The sequence below is a fragment of the Oryzias latipes genome, chromosome 22, assembly GCF_002234675.1.
Source record: "Oryzias latipes chromosome 22, ASM223467v1".
In the NCBI taxonomy this organism is placed as follows: Eukaryota; Metazoa; Chordata; class Actinopteri; order Beloniformes; family Adrianichthyidae; genus Oryzias; species Oryzias latipes.
Window position 1 is genome coordinate 8303050 of NC_019880.2, and position 14728 is coordinate 8317777.

The 14728-nt window shown below is 42.7% G+C and overlaps 1 protein-coding gene across 1 annotated transcript in view; it reads right to left on the reverse strand.

Moving 5' to 3' along the window:
- Positions 1–2498: 2498 nt before the first annotated feature.
- The window catches only part of LOC101166175 (heparan-sulfate 6-O-sulfotransferase 1-A), a 63352-nt gene continuing 51122 nt past the window's right edge, over positions 2499–14728 (reverse strand). Inside the window, exons 2-4 of the mRNA XM_004082491.4 lie at positions 11948–12170; positions 9738–9986; positions 2499–6025 (exon numbers count right to left, since the gene is read on the reverse strand). Of these exons, the coding sequence (XP_004082539.1) occupies positions 5705–6025; positions 9738–9986; positions 11948–12170 (793 nt within the window). The 3' untranslated portion in view covers positions 2499–5704. The remainder of the gene's footprint in view (positions 6026–9737; positions 9987–11947; positions 12171–14728) is intronic.

Genomic DNA, 14728 nt, shown 5'->3' on the forward strand with positions numbered 1-14728 from the left:
TTGTCAACATGGCGAGTGTGTGTGTGTGTGTGTGTGTGTGTGTGTGGGGGGGGGGCATTTTCTTTTTCATAGGGGGGGGCCTTGCAAAAAATAATTGACAACCACTGATTTATTTAGAGCAAGTGAATTCTGTCTTTTTTGTTAAAATGTTGCAGTGATGAAAAAGTCAAGAAAGAAAACTTATTTTGCAGCGGGCGTCTGGGATTGTGTTTATCCTTACCATGACTCTCTTCTGAAACAACGGCTCCTTTGGGGCTGATTGTTGAAACATGACAGATTCCCTGTCTACCTGTTGTTGGGTCTTGATGAAAATAAGATTAAAGGTATGGGGACAGTGTCCAAGGGTAAAGAGAAATGGCTCTTCTGCTTTCATTGACTCGCTCTGCAGCCTAAATTAAATTGAACAGTTGATCCTCCAGAGGAAGCAGTTCCAAGGTTTGATTTAACATTATATAAAAAGTGGTGACATTAATTATCCTGGTGGATTTGACCTTCATGTCTGGACACCCCACACGTATCTATGCCTGCGCACGATCCAACCTAAAAATCAATCGGGTCCCTAAGAGCGCGGGCCAACGCGTCCCTGCAAGTGTGACCAAAGCCAGCTTGCAACACACTCACACGTGCAGCCCACAGCGCCTGTTCATCTGTCAGGAAGGTGACATCCTCGGATGAATTATGGGGACTGGTTGTCATCTTCTGCGGGGTCACGTACAAAATGGTGAACCGGACTGTGGGTCCCCTTCTCCTCACAGTATCACACGTCAGCCATTTTGGAGGTTGAAAGCCTCAGCGGGGGACCAAAACGACCTCAATTAAACCTCCATTAATATTAATACATTTTGTCGTTTCACACGAGTTGTTGCTAATTAAATGTGTCCCTGGCTGTATAATGGGGGTCAGACAGGGTCTTTCACATGAAGCTAATTCACTACATTACAGCAACCAGTCTGAGCTCAAGTCACAATCCAACTGGAGTGGGGTGGAGGGGGGGGGGGTGTTTTTCGCATAAACAAACATTTTCTGCGTGCACGTGTCCCTTCAAAGTTCTCTTTTGGCCTTCACTTGTGTCGCATTTTCCAAACATGAATCCCTTTTATGTTCAGGTTCATAAAAGTCTTTTATGAGCTCATTGTTCCACTCAAAGGCAAACATAATAAACACACATTTCAGGCTGTAAGAGGATTGAGGGATTGGACTTCCACTGGCGTTTCTCACCAGAGGGCTGCCGGGAGGCAACATTATTGTGTTTAACTCTGCGCTATCATGAGAGATGAGTTGATGCTGACCTGGGAGATTATCCAGACCCCCAGGTGGAAGGTCAGATAACAGCCCCCCCATGTCATATCTAATCAGGTTTATTGTACTGCAGCAGAGACGCTCACTCCCGTGCCGGCCCAGGCTCCAGATCACACTCTGCATTTACTGAATGACAAAACGGATCACGGAAACTCCCCAAACTGTTTGCGTATAGAAATTGATCCTCATTGTGTTTGATGATGAAGTTCTAAGCTGTGCCATCGGCTGGACGTGACTCAGCCAGAGAGAAAAGGCTGAACTCTGCGGTGACTGTCACCGGCGCCAACAAGGCAATCATCCAGAACTACAATAGCGGGTCTCTGATGTGTGTTTGGGAAGCACTCAGAATGACCTTATCTGCAGAATTCCATGCTGAAAATAAGCTATAATAATGCCAGGGCTCCTTTGTTTGCATGGGACGAGAGATTTGAAGCTGCAGCCAGCTTGACCCCCCCCCCTCCCCTCCCAACAATGGACGGCGGCCACTGCAGGAGCAAGTGAGCACTTCCACTCAAACACCAGTGTGTGAACAAAAGCTGTCCAGCTCTCCGCAGAAGCTCAGCCATTATTGGGTCTTTTTTTTTTTTTTGTCATTTGTGCTTGAAATGACAGCGACCCTGAGCTAAGAGAGGACTGCATCTCTGCACAGCTCTTCTCTCTCACATTAGTAGACACTCTTTTCGCTTTGATTTTTCATCTGCTGCTCCCGTCAGCCTCGCCTTCCTCTTTTCATCAGCCTCCAACCAAATCCCTTCAAAGTCAATTATTTTCCCACCTTCGCTGAAGGGGTCAAAGTTAAAGGCACCAGTTCCCCTTCCCCTGCAATAAAGTTCAGGGAGTAATAAATAAACATGCATGCTTTGTGTTGCATTCTGCATGTCTAGATTGAATTAGACTGCATTATAGTTGACGAGAGCGAGGCTGTCATTAGGAAGCCGCTGCCTTATGGGGTCACAATCCTGCGATTGGCGTGGGTGGATGGTAGAAATGTCCCCGAGTATCAGACTGGTCCGCTAATGGAAGTGTGGAAACCTGAAGGGCAAAGCTTTTGCGCGTGTTGTCAAAACAATCACAGAGCGTCTCCATGAAATGTTCCTGGTTCCTACAGTTCAGCGTTTCTAAGCGCTTTCCATCCGGCAGAGGAAAAAACAAGGAGACATCATAAAACTCCAGGCATTAAACAAGCACGACACAGCCGAGTCTGTAAAAATGAAATATTTTAATTGGTGGTTTTTAGGTTTCATTTTTGCAATCATAGGAAACAAACCCAGAGAGATTCATACAGCAGAAAGCAGGGACAGACCCGACACAAATCCAAAAACATAAATCTTTATCGCACTCTCTTCACAGATCATTAAAAAGGGAGGAAGTTGGTGACACCTGCAAGGCTTCACTGTCACAAAAAGAATTGCTTAAGACACCAGATACACACAGTGATGACTTTAAATCATTAAATGTGTCATTACTGCATCAGTCAGAGAGTGTTATTACTTTCAAACACTGATCGGGAGCAGGATTTAGCATCTTTATATCACCTGAAACTGGAATGCTGAAAAGAAAACATCATAGCCATGAACAGCAGATTTGTAAAAACGCCATAATTTAAAGTTTCTGGGGTCTAAGCACAACCGTCTGTAAGCCTAACTCTAAAAAACTAAAGTTATTGAGGTGTTTCAAGCCTTCAGTTCAACTAAACACATTGAGGGTGGGACTGATGCAGTCTAAATACGAGAGTATCTCTGTTCTTATAAAATGTTTCATTTATTTTAGAGACATAGAACTGGATGAGCCCTCATCATCCATCTTTTTTCTCCCTTTTAAATGATTTAAAAAGAAGTTGATTGGAGGGTTTCAAATACAATAGCTGTTTTTTTTGAGGAATATGCAGTTTGACAACAGGATGCAAAAATACATTTAAAAAAAAGACTGAAAAAAGGAAGTAGGTTGCATGCATCATCTGATGACACTGACCTGGGCTACATTCAGTTTAAATTAGATCCTTTTTGTCTTCTTCTTGTCCCACTTTTACCTTCTTTGCTTGCTGACTTTTTTTTTATTGCTCTCCGTTGCTAAAAAGCATCGAGGGAAATGAATCCAACTCAAATCCACTTTTGAATCTGAATCGTTTCCCTCGTTGCATCTAATTCAGCCTCTTTTCCAGCGACTCATAAAATGTAAATGTTAAAAAAAAATGTAATCAACAATGAAGCTCTTAAATTTATACTCTATCATGGGTCATCAGTAGCATGAATGGCTTTGTCTGAAGCAATTATAATAAAAAAGTCACTTTTTTTGTTTTATTGTAGCTTATATGCCGACCAACTGCCAAAGATAAACAATTTTTTTATCTCATCACTTTGCACATTCTGCGATTCGCTAAAATTTTACTTTTATTTTTTGGATTTGTCTCCTAATAAACAGGTTGCGTTACCAGATTACTCAGTTATCATAGGGATCTATTTGCAGCAAAAGTGAGGGAAATGTTCACCCCGGGCTAAACCGGCTAGCCAATCTTTGCCAACACCTGGCACGGTCTACAGCTTTACTTTGGCTTTGCCCGGAGCAAACATTTATCAGTCTGAGTAAACAGGTTGACCCCTGTGGGATAATATAAATACTTTTGAAGATAAGACGAGCAGCTGGGTAACAAATTCAAAAAAGAAAATGATGTTCTGGAATTCCCTGGAAGGTTTGCATAAGGAGAACTGCTTGACCAAATCAAAACTGAGTCAATTTAGACCTGCAAACTTCTGGAAAAATAAAAAATAAAAAAAATAAATCAAAGTTATGGATGAGGTTTTGGAAGAAATAAGAAAATAATGAACAAACAGGGGAGGTAATTATTAGCTTGCATCGCTGCTTTTGGAGGAACTTTGTTGTGCAGCCTCCACCAGCAAACAGAACCAAAGGAAAAAGATAATTGGTCATGAAACCAGCCGCTCTCAGCAGACATCCTCTGTCAGTCAGGCACACTATTTACAAAGGCATACACTTATGCCCAACAGGCATACTGTACAGATTATTTACACACTCACACACGGACTCACAAGTAGTCAAGAGAAATTACTTGTAGTATAATGCAGACATAGTATCTGGCAATAATTACGTTTGACTATGATCCCAGAACAAAGAGGCACTCTGCTGCCTCGCTCGTCAGAGTGAAACCAGCTAAAAGACAGATCACATTAATGAACTACAGGCCACCAGTGCTTCTGTGTTTGCCCTTTCTGTAGGTCGGGAGGAGACTTTATGAGACTGCAGCTTCTAAAATGCAGTTTAAGAAAAAAGAAAAAAAAAGGGCTAAAAAGGCCACCCACTACATTAAGAGCTCACATTGCCATGGTGACCGGTAGTTCCGCAGCTCCAATCTCCAGCTTTTTGTCTGAGTTAAGGCTTCCAAAGCGCTTGCTGCTCTCGCTGCACAGTTCCTGGCAACAACCCACTGCAGAACCCCCCCCATTGCCTTTAATGTCTCTGCACCTATGTGAGACTCAGCACTGTAATTGGATGCCATTCTCTGCAGGATCAAGACCACCCCCTTAAAAAAAAAGGAGAAATGATGAACTTGTTAAGCAACAGTAGCTTTGGGAAACCTTTAACAGAAACACAGGCGAGCTCCGCCGCACTAAGCAAGGCTTCAGTAATGGCTATGGTCCGTTCATTTGTTCATCCGTCCAATCCTTTTGACTTATAAAACAAATTAAAAAAAAAAGCAGAAATAAAAGGAATATTTAGGCAGCAACGTTGGTCTTTAGAGTTTTTACAATTCTGCTTTTAACAAAGCACAAACTAAAATCCTCCTTAAAAACGAGATTATTTCAGGGCCAAAGCATTTTCTGGGATGAAATGGCTGATTTATGAAAGCAAAAAGCTTCTCTTAAACAACTGAGTCCAACTTTTCCCGGCGGAGTCTCTCGTGTTCTCCCACCCTTCGATTTGTTCAAAGCTATCAGCTCACTTTCATGGCTTTCCCAGGTTTTTTTTGTTTTGTGCTGCGGCGCGAGGATTACTGGGGAATTCACAGACTTGTTCTCAGTGTCTCTCAGGTTCCACATCGGGCCACAGAGAAGGAACTCAGGAGAAGGCAAGAGACCTGGTTTGTCAGGATCGTCTAAAAATGACCCCCCCCCCCAAAAATAGTGATGTAATGATGGACAGAGAAATGCAAAGAGAGGGGGGGTAAGGGCAAATGGGTCTCGCAACAACTGGTCAAACCTCGGTAATGAGAGCTGACGCAATTGACCAGGCTTCGGTTTCTATGGCAACCCACTTGGATTTCCACAGCTGGACTCTCTGGAAAGTCCGTTTATTCGTCCATCATTCCTTTGGGTCTTGTATGCAGACGCTTGCATGTACTTGTATTCACACGACAGACGCAAGTCTGTTGTTTCTCCTCTCTCTGTTGCTACCAGCGATTGATGATCTGGCTCATGTAGTCCTCGGTGGGGAGTCTGCTGCCCGCCTCCTCTGTTCTTCCTCCCTCTTCGCCTTCCTCCCGCTCCTCCTTCCCCCCTTCACTGTCCTCCGACGTCAGCACCAGGTTCTGCTGGCTGCGGGAGGGCCACAGGCTGACGCCCAGGCCCTGGTGGCTCTGCTGCATGTGGCTCTTGAAGCGCTGCTGCCGCCTCTCCTGCTGCCGGGTGAACTGGTAGCGCTGCTGGAAAAGGTCTCTGGCGTAGTCGTAGAGCTCCATGTCCAGCTCGTTCAGCTCCTCGATACGCTGGATCTGTCGAAGGTGTGGCAGAAGACATGTTGAATGGGGTGTAAACAAAAGGAGGGATTAATAAATGAGACAGATTAAACCCACTAAAAATAAAACAATTAGCACAATTGACAAAAACAACTGGAGAGAAAAGCCTTTAAGTCAATCTTTGGAGCCACTCCAATGAAAATCGTGGTTCTAACATGTTCTTGTGGCATTTTTCTCACGATGAAAGACGTATATTAAGAAAATGAAGCTTAAAATGTCTCCGCTCCATTTTGACGCATCCACTCAGACGACTAAATCTGTGTATTCATTTTTGTTGCATCTGTAATGTTGGAGTAGGGGTTTATGGGGCTGTAAGCTAGCAGGAAAAATTGTAAACAAAGAGCTCTCAGCAACAGGGAACGATTGGTGACACATCAACAGTTCCGCCCACAACTCGGAGGAGAAATTTCTAATCAACCCCCGCCGCTCTGCAGAAACTATGTCCTAGAAAACGAGACAGGTTCTCTGATTAGTCCTAAAAAGGACCAATAGGAATGTTTTTACAATAAATCAAAAGATGATGGGAGTGGAACTTTAAGGGTAAAGGCCCTGATGCCACATTTCAAAGCAGCAAAGTCTCCAAAACAAACTGTTGACTCTCAGATGAATCTAAAGTAACCATGTCAGATCAGTTTCATCCCCCTTCAGTGCGACGCTTTATACAACTAATGCAGTTTTGACAAAGAAAGTCTTACTGAGTTTGCTTGTTTGCATCAGACACAGGTGAGGATGGATTAACCAGTTCTTACCTCCTGCATCGTGTGGGTTATGTTTCCTTTTACAGCTTGGGTGACATTTACTATCAGACAGTTTCACGTCAAAAAGGTCCGTTTAAAAAATGAATCATGATCAACACAATGCCAATTTAATACAATTTAAAGGTGTGAGGTTTAGGTTGGTAACTATCCACAGCTGTCTTGATTTGAGTTAATTATCCTGTGTGTATGTAAGTCTCTAGTTTTTAGTTTGTCATTGTCGGGTCATCTACTGTCATCGCTTTGGTTTGCCACGGGTTTTGCTTGTTCAAGTTTATTGATTAAATGTTTGAGTTTCTGCCACCGAGCCCGTCTCCTGCATTTTGCGTCCTCACCACCAGTTCCTTACACGTTTTATTCAATATATGATGTTTCTGTGGAAAAGAAACAAAAGCTATGTGTTTTTAAATAAACTTTATGACATAAAAAGCTGTTTTACATGAGCTATTATCCTATAAAAGCAAAAAGCCTGTAAAAACTAAATGAGCTGAAAGTCTGCCCAAACTGCAGCCTAACAGCAATCTGCTGCAAAAAAAAATTGGGCGGATGATTAGACAATGACATGGGGGACATTATCAGATATCACAATGGTTAAATATAATTTGCTTGATAAATTGATTCCCTCTTAAGCGTTTATGTGGAAACAACAGCTGCTGCGGTCACGCTACAAAGCCTGAGATGATTTTCCCTGGAAAGACGCTCATCACTTCAGCACGATCCTAAAATAGGTAACGTTAGGAATACTGAACCCAAGATTTTTTCCCAAAAGCCATCTGAGCTTCAAAAAAATATAGAAAAAATACTCCGAAGCAACCGTAAAAGAAAAACAAAAAAAAAAAACCTTTTGGTTTTATAAAGAACACGAGGTTGGCTGTCCTTGACTGTGGACAAAACAAAACCACAATGCTGCAGACTCCTGGCAGAGCAGAGGCACAGAAATGCATGAAAAGAGATGGAACGGAGAGATTAGAGCGGTAGAGACAACAGAAAAGCGTTTCACATTTGCTAGTGCGACGCAGCTGGCTTTATTGGAGTGCAGAGCTGCAGTAAGGGAATCCAGCAGGATGAGGGAAATGTGTTTAATTAGGAGAATCCCTTTGAAATCGGCCGCCGAGTGCTGGATAGCATTTGCACGCGACAACAGAAGGAAGAGACATGATGTGTGGAGGCTAATAAGAGATTGTGATCAGCAGCAGGAAGGACAGCAAGAAGCCAGACAGCTCAAAGGCTTCGACTATCAAAGAGCGCCCATCAGGTCTCTCAGAGGCCAGTTTCAATCAGAAAAAAACTCACTGGATCTTTGAGCCTGGAGGAGCAGTGAAAATCAAAAAAACTGAAACTGGAAAGTTTTTTTTTTATCTTAAAGTCCCACTACGATGAAAACTGTGTTTTTAACATGTTCTTGTGGTTTTTCTCTGATGATGAAGGACATATATATATATTTAAAAAAAATTAAGATAATTTCTTCGTTTAAAATCATTGTGAATCAGGAGCAGACAAAAAAATTACACAGAAAAAGATCGTATCTGTGATGTAGAAAATAAGATGGGTGGGCCTCAAGCTCCTTTCTGATGCATCCACTGATGCATCCATGGACGTCTTGGTTTTCCTCGTCTGACCTGGCATCTGGCTATAAACCTGTTCAGCTGGATAGCTCCGACATTGCTCGCCATTTTTGTTGAACGCCAGTAGTAGCTTGGAGGTGCTAGGAGCTAAACAGATGGGTGACAGGAAAAGGGTGCGGCTTGCTTCGTTCTAATGAACTCCTGCCGCTCTGCAGAAACTATGTTCACGGAAAACTGCCACTGGGAACCAATTTAAAATAGATTAAAGATGATATTCAATGGCACAATATCAAGCTTTTTTTAAAAAAAAAGATTCATTTACATTTTTTTAAATAAGTCTCTAAGACTTTAGGAAAGGACCCTTTTTTTTGTAATAATACCTCTGCCCACATTTCATCTCCTCTCAGAGTGAATGGTTTTGGTGTGTAAATCAGAAGATGCTGTGCACTGCTGGTTTTTTTTTCCTTTTTTGCAGGAAACTGAGCTTAAGAACTTCTACACTGAACAAATCAAAGTGTGAAAAACCTGTTTGAAGCTTATTTTTTTTTAAAAGCACTGCACACTCTTGGTATATCTTCCTGTTTTGAATTTAGAAGCTTTTCTTCAAAAATGATTTCATTTTTTTAGGGGGGCGGACATTGATTTTCCCTTCAACATGTCAATTTCTCTTAAAATTTGGAATAAAATCCAGAAACGAGATCTGTTGTGTGCCTTCTAAGGTGTTGCAGAAAAAAACCAACTACAGGATGAGTTGATGTGAAAACAACAGGCTGCAGCTGGAAAATAAGGGAAGGGGATTTTATGCAAACTTGGCTTGAATCTGACTTTGCAGAAAATGCTGGTAATTGGTGGGAAGAGAATCTGCAGGAGATAAGTGGGATCTGCTGTGATGTGGTTGGCTACCCATTTAACTGCTTGGGTACAGAGTGTTTATAATTGAGTTTGTGCGTCTGAAGTTATTTAAGTTGCTTGAGTAACGGTCTGTGAAGCTTTGATTTATTCCCAGCAGAGGAAAGCAGTGATTCTGTGACGGATTCGTTCAGTTTAAATGCGTGCCCCGACATTAAAGCCACTCAGTTGGTGTGTTTAGATAAAGAGGGCGAACTTTACGTGGCTGCAGAGGAGTACTTGAACGCCTCCCTCTGCTCTTTGCCGGAACAACCAGCCGCTGAAGTTCACAAAAGAGGAGAAAGTCCATTCTTCTGCAGACTCTAATGGCTTCATGGAAACTAATTATGTAGAGTTATTGGTACTGTTAAACAACTGAATAAAAAGCATATTTCTCTCGGACAAGTAAAATAAATGGAGTGCAGCTGAAACTGGACATAAAATGCAAGCTCTCTGCAATCAGGTCCTGATTGCACTGACCGTGGTGTTATCCAGGTCCACGCCTGCAGCCCGGGTGCTGTTGTACTGCATGAACGGCCTGATGAAGCGCAACCTGAAGGTGCGCTCAAACAGAAACTGGGTTTTCCTCTGGTACTCCGTCAGACCGAAGAAGGCCATGTCACGCAGGTTCTTCTTGGCCGACTCCAGCAGGAGCTGGGACCTCTTCTTCTCCGGGACGGTGGACATGTTGTAGCAGCCGACGAGACTCAAGTCTGCCAACATACGAACCTGAGAAACGTGGAAAAAATGAAGCAAAAGAGGTTCTAGAGGTTTAACACATGTAACAAACAAAATGTAATTACCTTAAATATGAAGATAAAAACTAAACATAGATACATTGATGTAAAAAGTGTCAAGTTGTCACTAGGTCACATGAACAATTCATATCCTAATTTCTCTAATTAATTGCCTTAGTTGCAACAAATCCTGGTATATGAGCAAACCCCTCTGCTTCTGCACACAGAACCCCTCCAGCAAAAAAAAGGTCTTATTTTCTGTTCTGCAAGCAGATTAATCTTGACAAAAAGTTTTTCAGTAGCAAAATGATCTTAGTTTGAGAGAACTTGTCTAAGTGAATTGGATTTTTTCTTATAAGAATGTTTGACACTTTTTTTTTTTATTTGAAGAAAATTTTCACATTTTGAGAATTGTTGACTTATTATTATTATTAAGACCCTATGAAACCAAATCACTTCCTTGGTTAGGGTTAATTAGTATTTGTATTCCTTTATATACTGCGTTGGTGGAGAAACTAAAGACATTGAACGGTCAAAAGACTGGCTCTCAGGAAAAAAATAAACGCTCTTAAACACTAGCGTCAGTCACGCCACACAGACGACACGCCCACTGAGCACAGTGTCCATCAACAAACAAAAGTTCTAAATTCATCAAAGCTTAAAGACCTACTGGGATGAAAATGTTTTTGGTGTTTGTCATGTTCTTGTGACATTTTTCTGATAATGGAGGACATACATAAAGAAAATTTTGGGTTAAAAATGTATAACCCAAAATCGTTGTGATTCAGGAGCAGATGAAAAAAATTCTATTTAAAAAAAGAGCGTATTTGAGATGTAAAAAATATGCTGAGTGGGCAACAAGCTTCCTGCTCTGCTCCACCCAGCAACAGAAAGGGAAAGGGGGCGGGGTTGCTCTGTACCAATGGTCCCGCCCTCAACTCAGAGGCAACTTTCTAATAAACTAATGCTGCTCTGCAAAAACTATGTCCTAGAAAACAACTGATTTTTTTTAAATTTTGGCTCAAAATGGCACAATCATAATTCAAAGACCACTGGGAACGCTTTAGCAATATATCAAAAGATGAATAAACTTATGCAAGGCTGCGCAAGAAATTCAAGATATTCAGTGGACATCAAATAATGTCAAATAGGTTTTGACAAATAACTCACCAAAATGGAAAAACACTGAAAATCTCATTTAACCTGCAACTTTTCTACAGTAATTATGACGATTAAACAATGAGCACCTCAGCTTTAAGAGTTGCATTTTCTAGCAAGAAATTCAGAAATGTGATCCAAAAATATTGAATTGAATGTAAAAAAAACTGTCTTCCCACCATCTAATCATCATTATCACATTATGTGAGGACTCTTTACATCCCCAATCCCCAAAGTGCACAAAAACAACCTAGTTTTCTGTTAATGCTGCTTTGAAAACAACAAATTTTGTCATGACGGACTTTTCTCAAAGAACAGTGAAGAAACAGGAACAGAAACAGCTGATTTAAATTCCCAAGAGAACACGTTGAACTTGCTGGTCCTTCAGGATGCATTAAGTTTCGAGTGCTGGTGTCATATATAAGTCAGGGACTCTCAATAATTGGAGCTTCAGGCTCAGATGAAGATAAGCTGGTGGACACAGTGAGGTGAGAAACTAGGAGATGGTGAGGAAGAAATAAAAAAGATGCGAGTCAGGCTGGATTTATGGCCAGCAGGCAAACTTCTACCTGTGTGAGAGTGTTATCTGGACAAGTGTGCATCTTTTTAATGTTCCTTTTTCTTACTTAAGTTAAGTTCAAAACGAGTTTTTATGAGCACCCGGGAAAAAGAATGCATTCTTTAAATTCATTATTGAGAATAAGGTATGACACTGAAGCCGGATATACTTCCAAAAATACTGTTTAAAGTGAGCACATCGGCATAAACCAGACCGGACTGCAGGTGAAATTATACCTGCCGGTTGTTGGCCAGGTTGTACGGACAGTCCATGAACTGCTGCAGAGTGCACCCCGACCAATCGGAGCCCTCGTAACAGGAGGGCAGCTCTTCTAGGGTCGGGGTCCGTCCATCGCACATGTGCAGTGACGTTTTCCACGTGGCCCCTCGCTGCACGTGCCTCCACTCGCTGAGGTAGCGGGACACGGGGTCCCTTAGGAGAGTGATGTAGTAAAACTTCCTGTTTGGGGGCAAAGGGAGGACAAGAGAGACAGAAGGGAAGAGAGCAAAGATTAAAAATGACGCTGATTAAAATGAAAAGTTCAAGTGATGTATATTTAACATTTCAGTAAGAGGAGTAATACATGCTAACTCAATCCAATCGAAAGACTTAAGCTCAGGGTTAATTACATTGCAGTTTCGCAAAATCAATAAGTCTGCACAGATCAAGTTGCTCCATAGAGATGAGAAATGCAAGTCAAAAATTGTAGCAGAGAAAAAAAAAACAAATCTCTTAACCACATGTAATTCCAATCACAACCATGGGGTGGCAGTATCTGCAATGCTTTACAGAGTCAGATCTACATCCTTACATGTCAGAGCAAAAGACAAAGGTACTCCTCTGAGCGATGTTATATTGGTTTATGAAAAGCAGATCTGTGATGCGCAAATGAGAAAAGAAACATGAGGAGGAGGAGGAGAGGGAACAAAGTTCAGGACACAATCTGCCGGAAGAGAAACTGCTGGCACAAGCACATCTGCCTCTGCGACACGCAACTCCACACTGCAAACATCCTTACGTCTCCCGCTCACAGTAAACATCTTTCCTCACGCTTTACACTCCGCGTATGAGGCCTGTCGCTGACTTTACCACTGGCTTTGGCTGTTAAGTACCGGTCCTGCTGCATTGCATAGCTCAGTGTTTTAGTGGGGACACTCCCGCTTGAGCAGAAAACCTTTTCAGGCCTTCACACTACAACTAATTAATGAAGTCTAATCAATCAACACACCCTCATTAACGCCACACTTACACGTGCACGTGTGACTATGTGATGCCAGCCCACCTGAAAGCCGCGCACGGACTCGTCGGTGCAGCAGACACACGCCGGTTAAAGAGGGAAAGCACACACACACACACACGGGCAAACACGCTCTGCTGTTTGCAACATGTCACAGGAATGTTTGCAGAGGGAGTTTTTGTGCGCTGCTGACAGGACTCCACAAAACCGCCTGGTTCGCACAAGCCGGCCTCAAATTCACACACTGTCTCTCCGCTTTCATCGCTAAATCTTTGGCTTCACGTGACAAAGCGCCCGGCGAGAGCAGAGCGGTTGCTGGGAGGATGTAAAGCCCAAAGTGTCAAGCAAACAGTGGCACCGTCTGGATAATAAAAAAAAAAAAAAAGCCAAAGTCCAACCAAATCCAGCATTAGTCAAGCAGATCCTGGACAAACACAAGTGCTAAATCCTAAACCTAGCAGTGCTGAGCAGATGCTGTACAGTAAAAGCAGAAATTCATCAATGGGTGAAGCAAACACACAGATCCGAGAAGATGAAACGAATCAAGAAGCAGCAGGGGAATCGTGGACAATCAGGAGGATAAACCTTCAATCCAGCGGCAGCTGGGTGGTCCCAGGCAACAAACCAAACGCTTCTTCAATCCCAGCGACAGCAGGGGGATCACAGCCATAAATACGAGTTCCTAAACTCCAAATCCCATCGGTGTTAACCCAAAATCTCTCCCTTCACCTCCAATCTTGCCCCTATCTTATGAAAAGCGGGTCGATGTGAAGTCTGCAGGGGACCGAGGTGCATTATGGAGATTCCTCTGATGACATTAACAGGAACACTCCCAGAAGTGTGATGTGTGTGTGTGTGTGTGTGTGTGTGTGGGTGTGTGTGTGTGTGTGTGTGTGCTCCTGCTGTGTGTCTGAGCAAAAATATGGCTATTAAATCAGTGATGACATTTCCCCTCCTAGTTTCCCCACAGAAAATAAATAAATAAATAAAACTAAAAAATAAAAGAAAAAGAGAGAGAAAAGCAGGCAGACTTTTGGGCCTCCACTGCACAGACTGGAAAGGAGAAAGACAACAAGGAAACAGAAAAAAGGAAGGACTGAGAAGAGGAGGAGGAGAATTTCAATTAGTTTTCTAATACTGTGAAAGCAGTGAGGGCCCCAAGCCCAAGTGATTTATCAAAGTTATGGCTCCAGCTATAATGAAGGCTCAAGCATATTACTTGGTGAAGAAAAAACAAAAAACATCAACAACAGCAAAACAAGCACACAAACTCACAGGATGTGTTTTAAACCACACACACGGGCCTCAGCGTAAACCCTAACAAACGCTCTCAAGCGGCGTTCCTTGCCTGTCGCGACCTCCAGGTCAGGCAGACATTTAGTCTGGCTGCAGACTCAGATCCCCAGGTAATGATGTTCCAACCTGCACACATTTGCCGCCTCGCCGGCGAGCCCCTTCCTCCTTCCCTCTCCACTCTGAGCAGTGCAGCAGACACCCAGCAGCTCAGGCAGGCGCAGGTGATACTGCTTATAGCTGGAGCGCTTGTAAAATTCACTTCAAAGCTAATGTTAATGTCAGTCAGTCCGTCACTGCACAGATTTAAGATTGTCGTCCTCTGGCCGAGAGCATAGAGTTAAAAAAGTGGTGCCCTAAGGGGGGGGGGGGGGGGGGGGGGTGCTCTCAGAGACTCCATCTACCTGCTGTAAAATTATAACTAAACCTCCAAGAAATGGAAAAGGCGTACTTAACAGATGCCGGGAAAAAATTTGCATTAATAAGT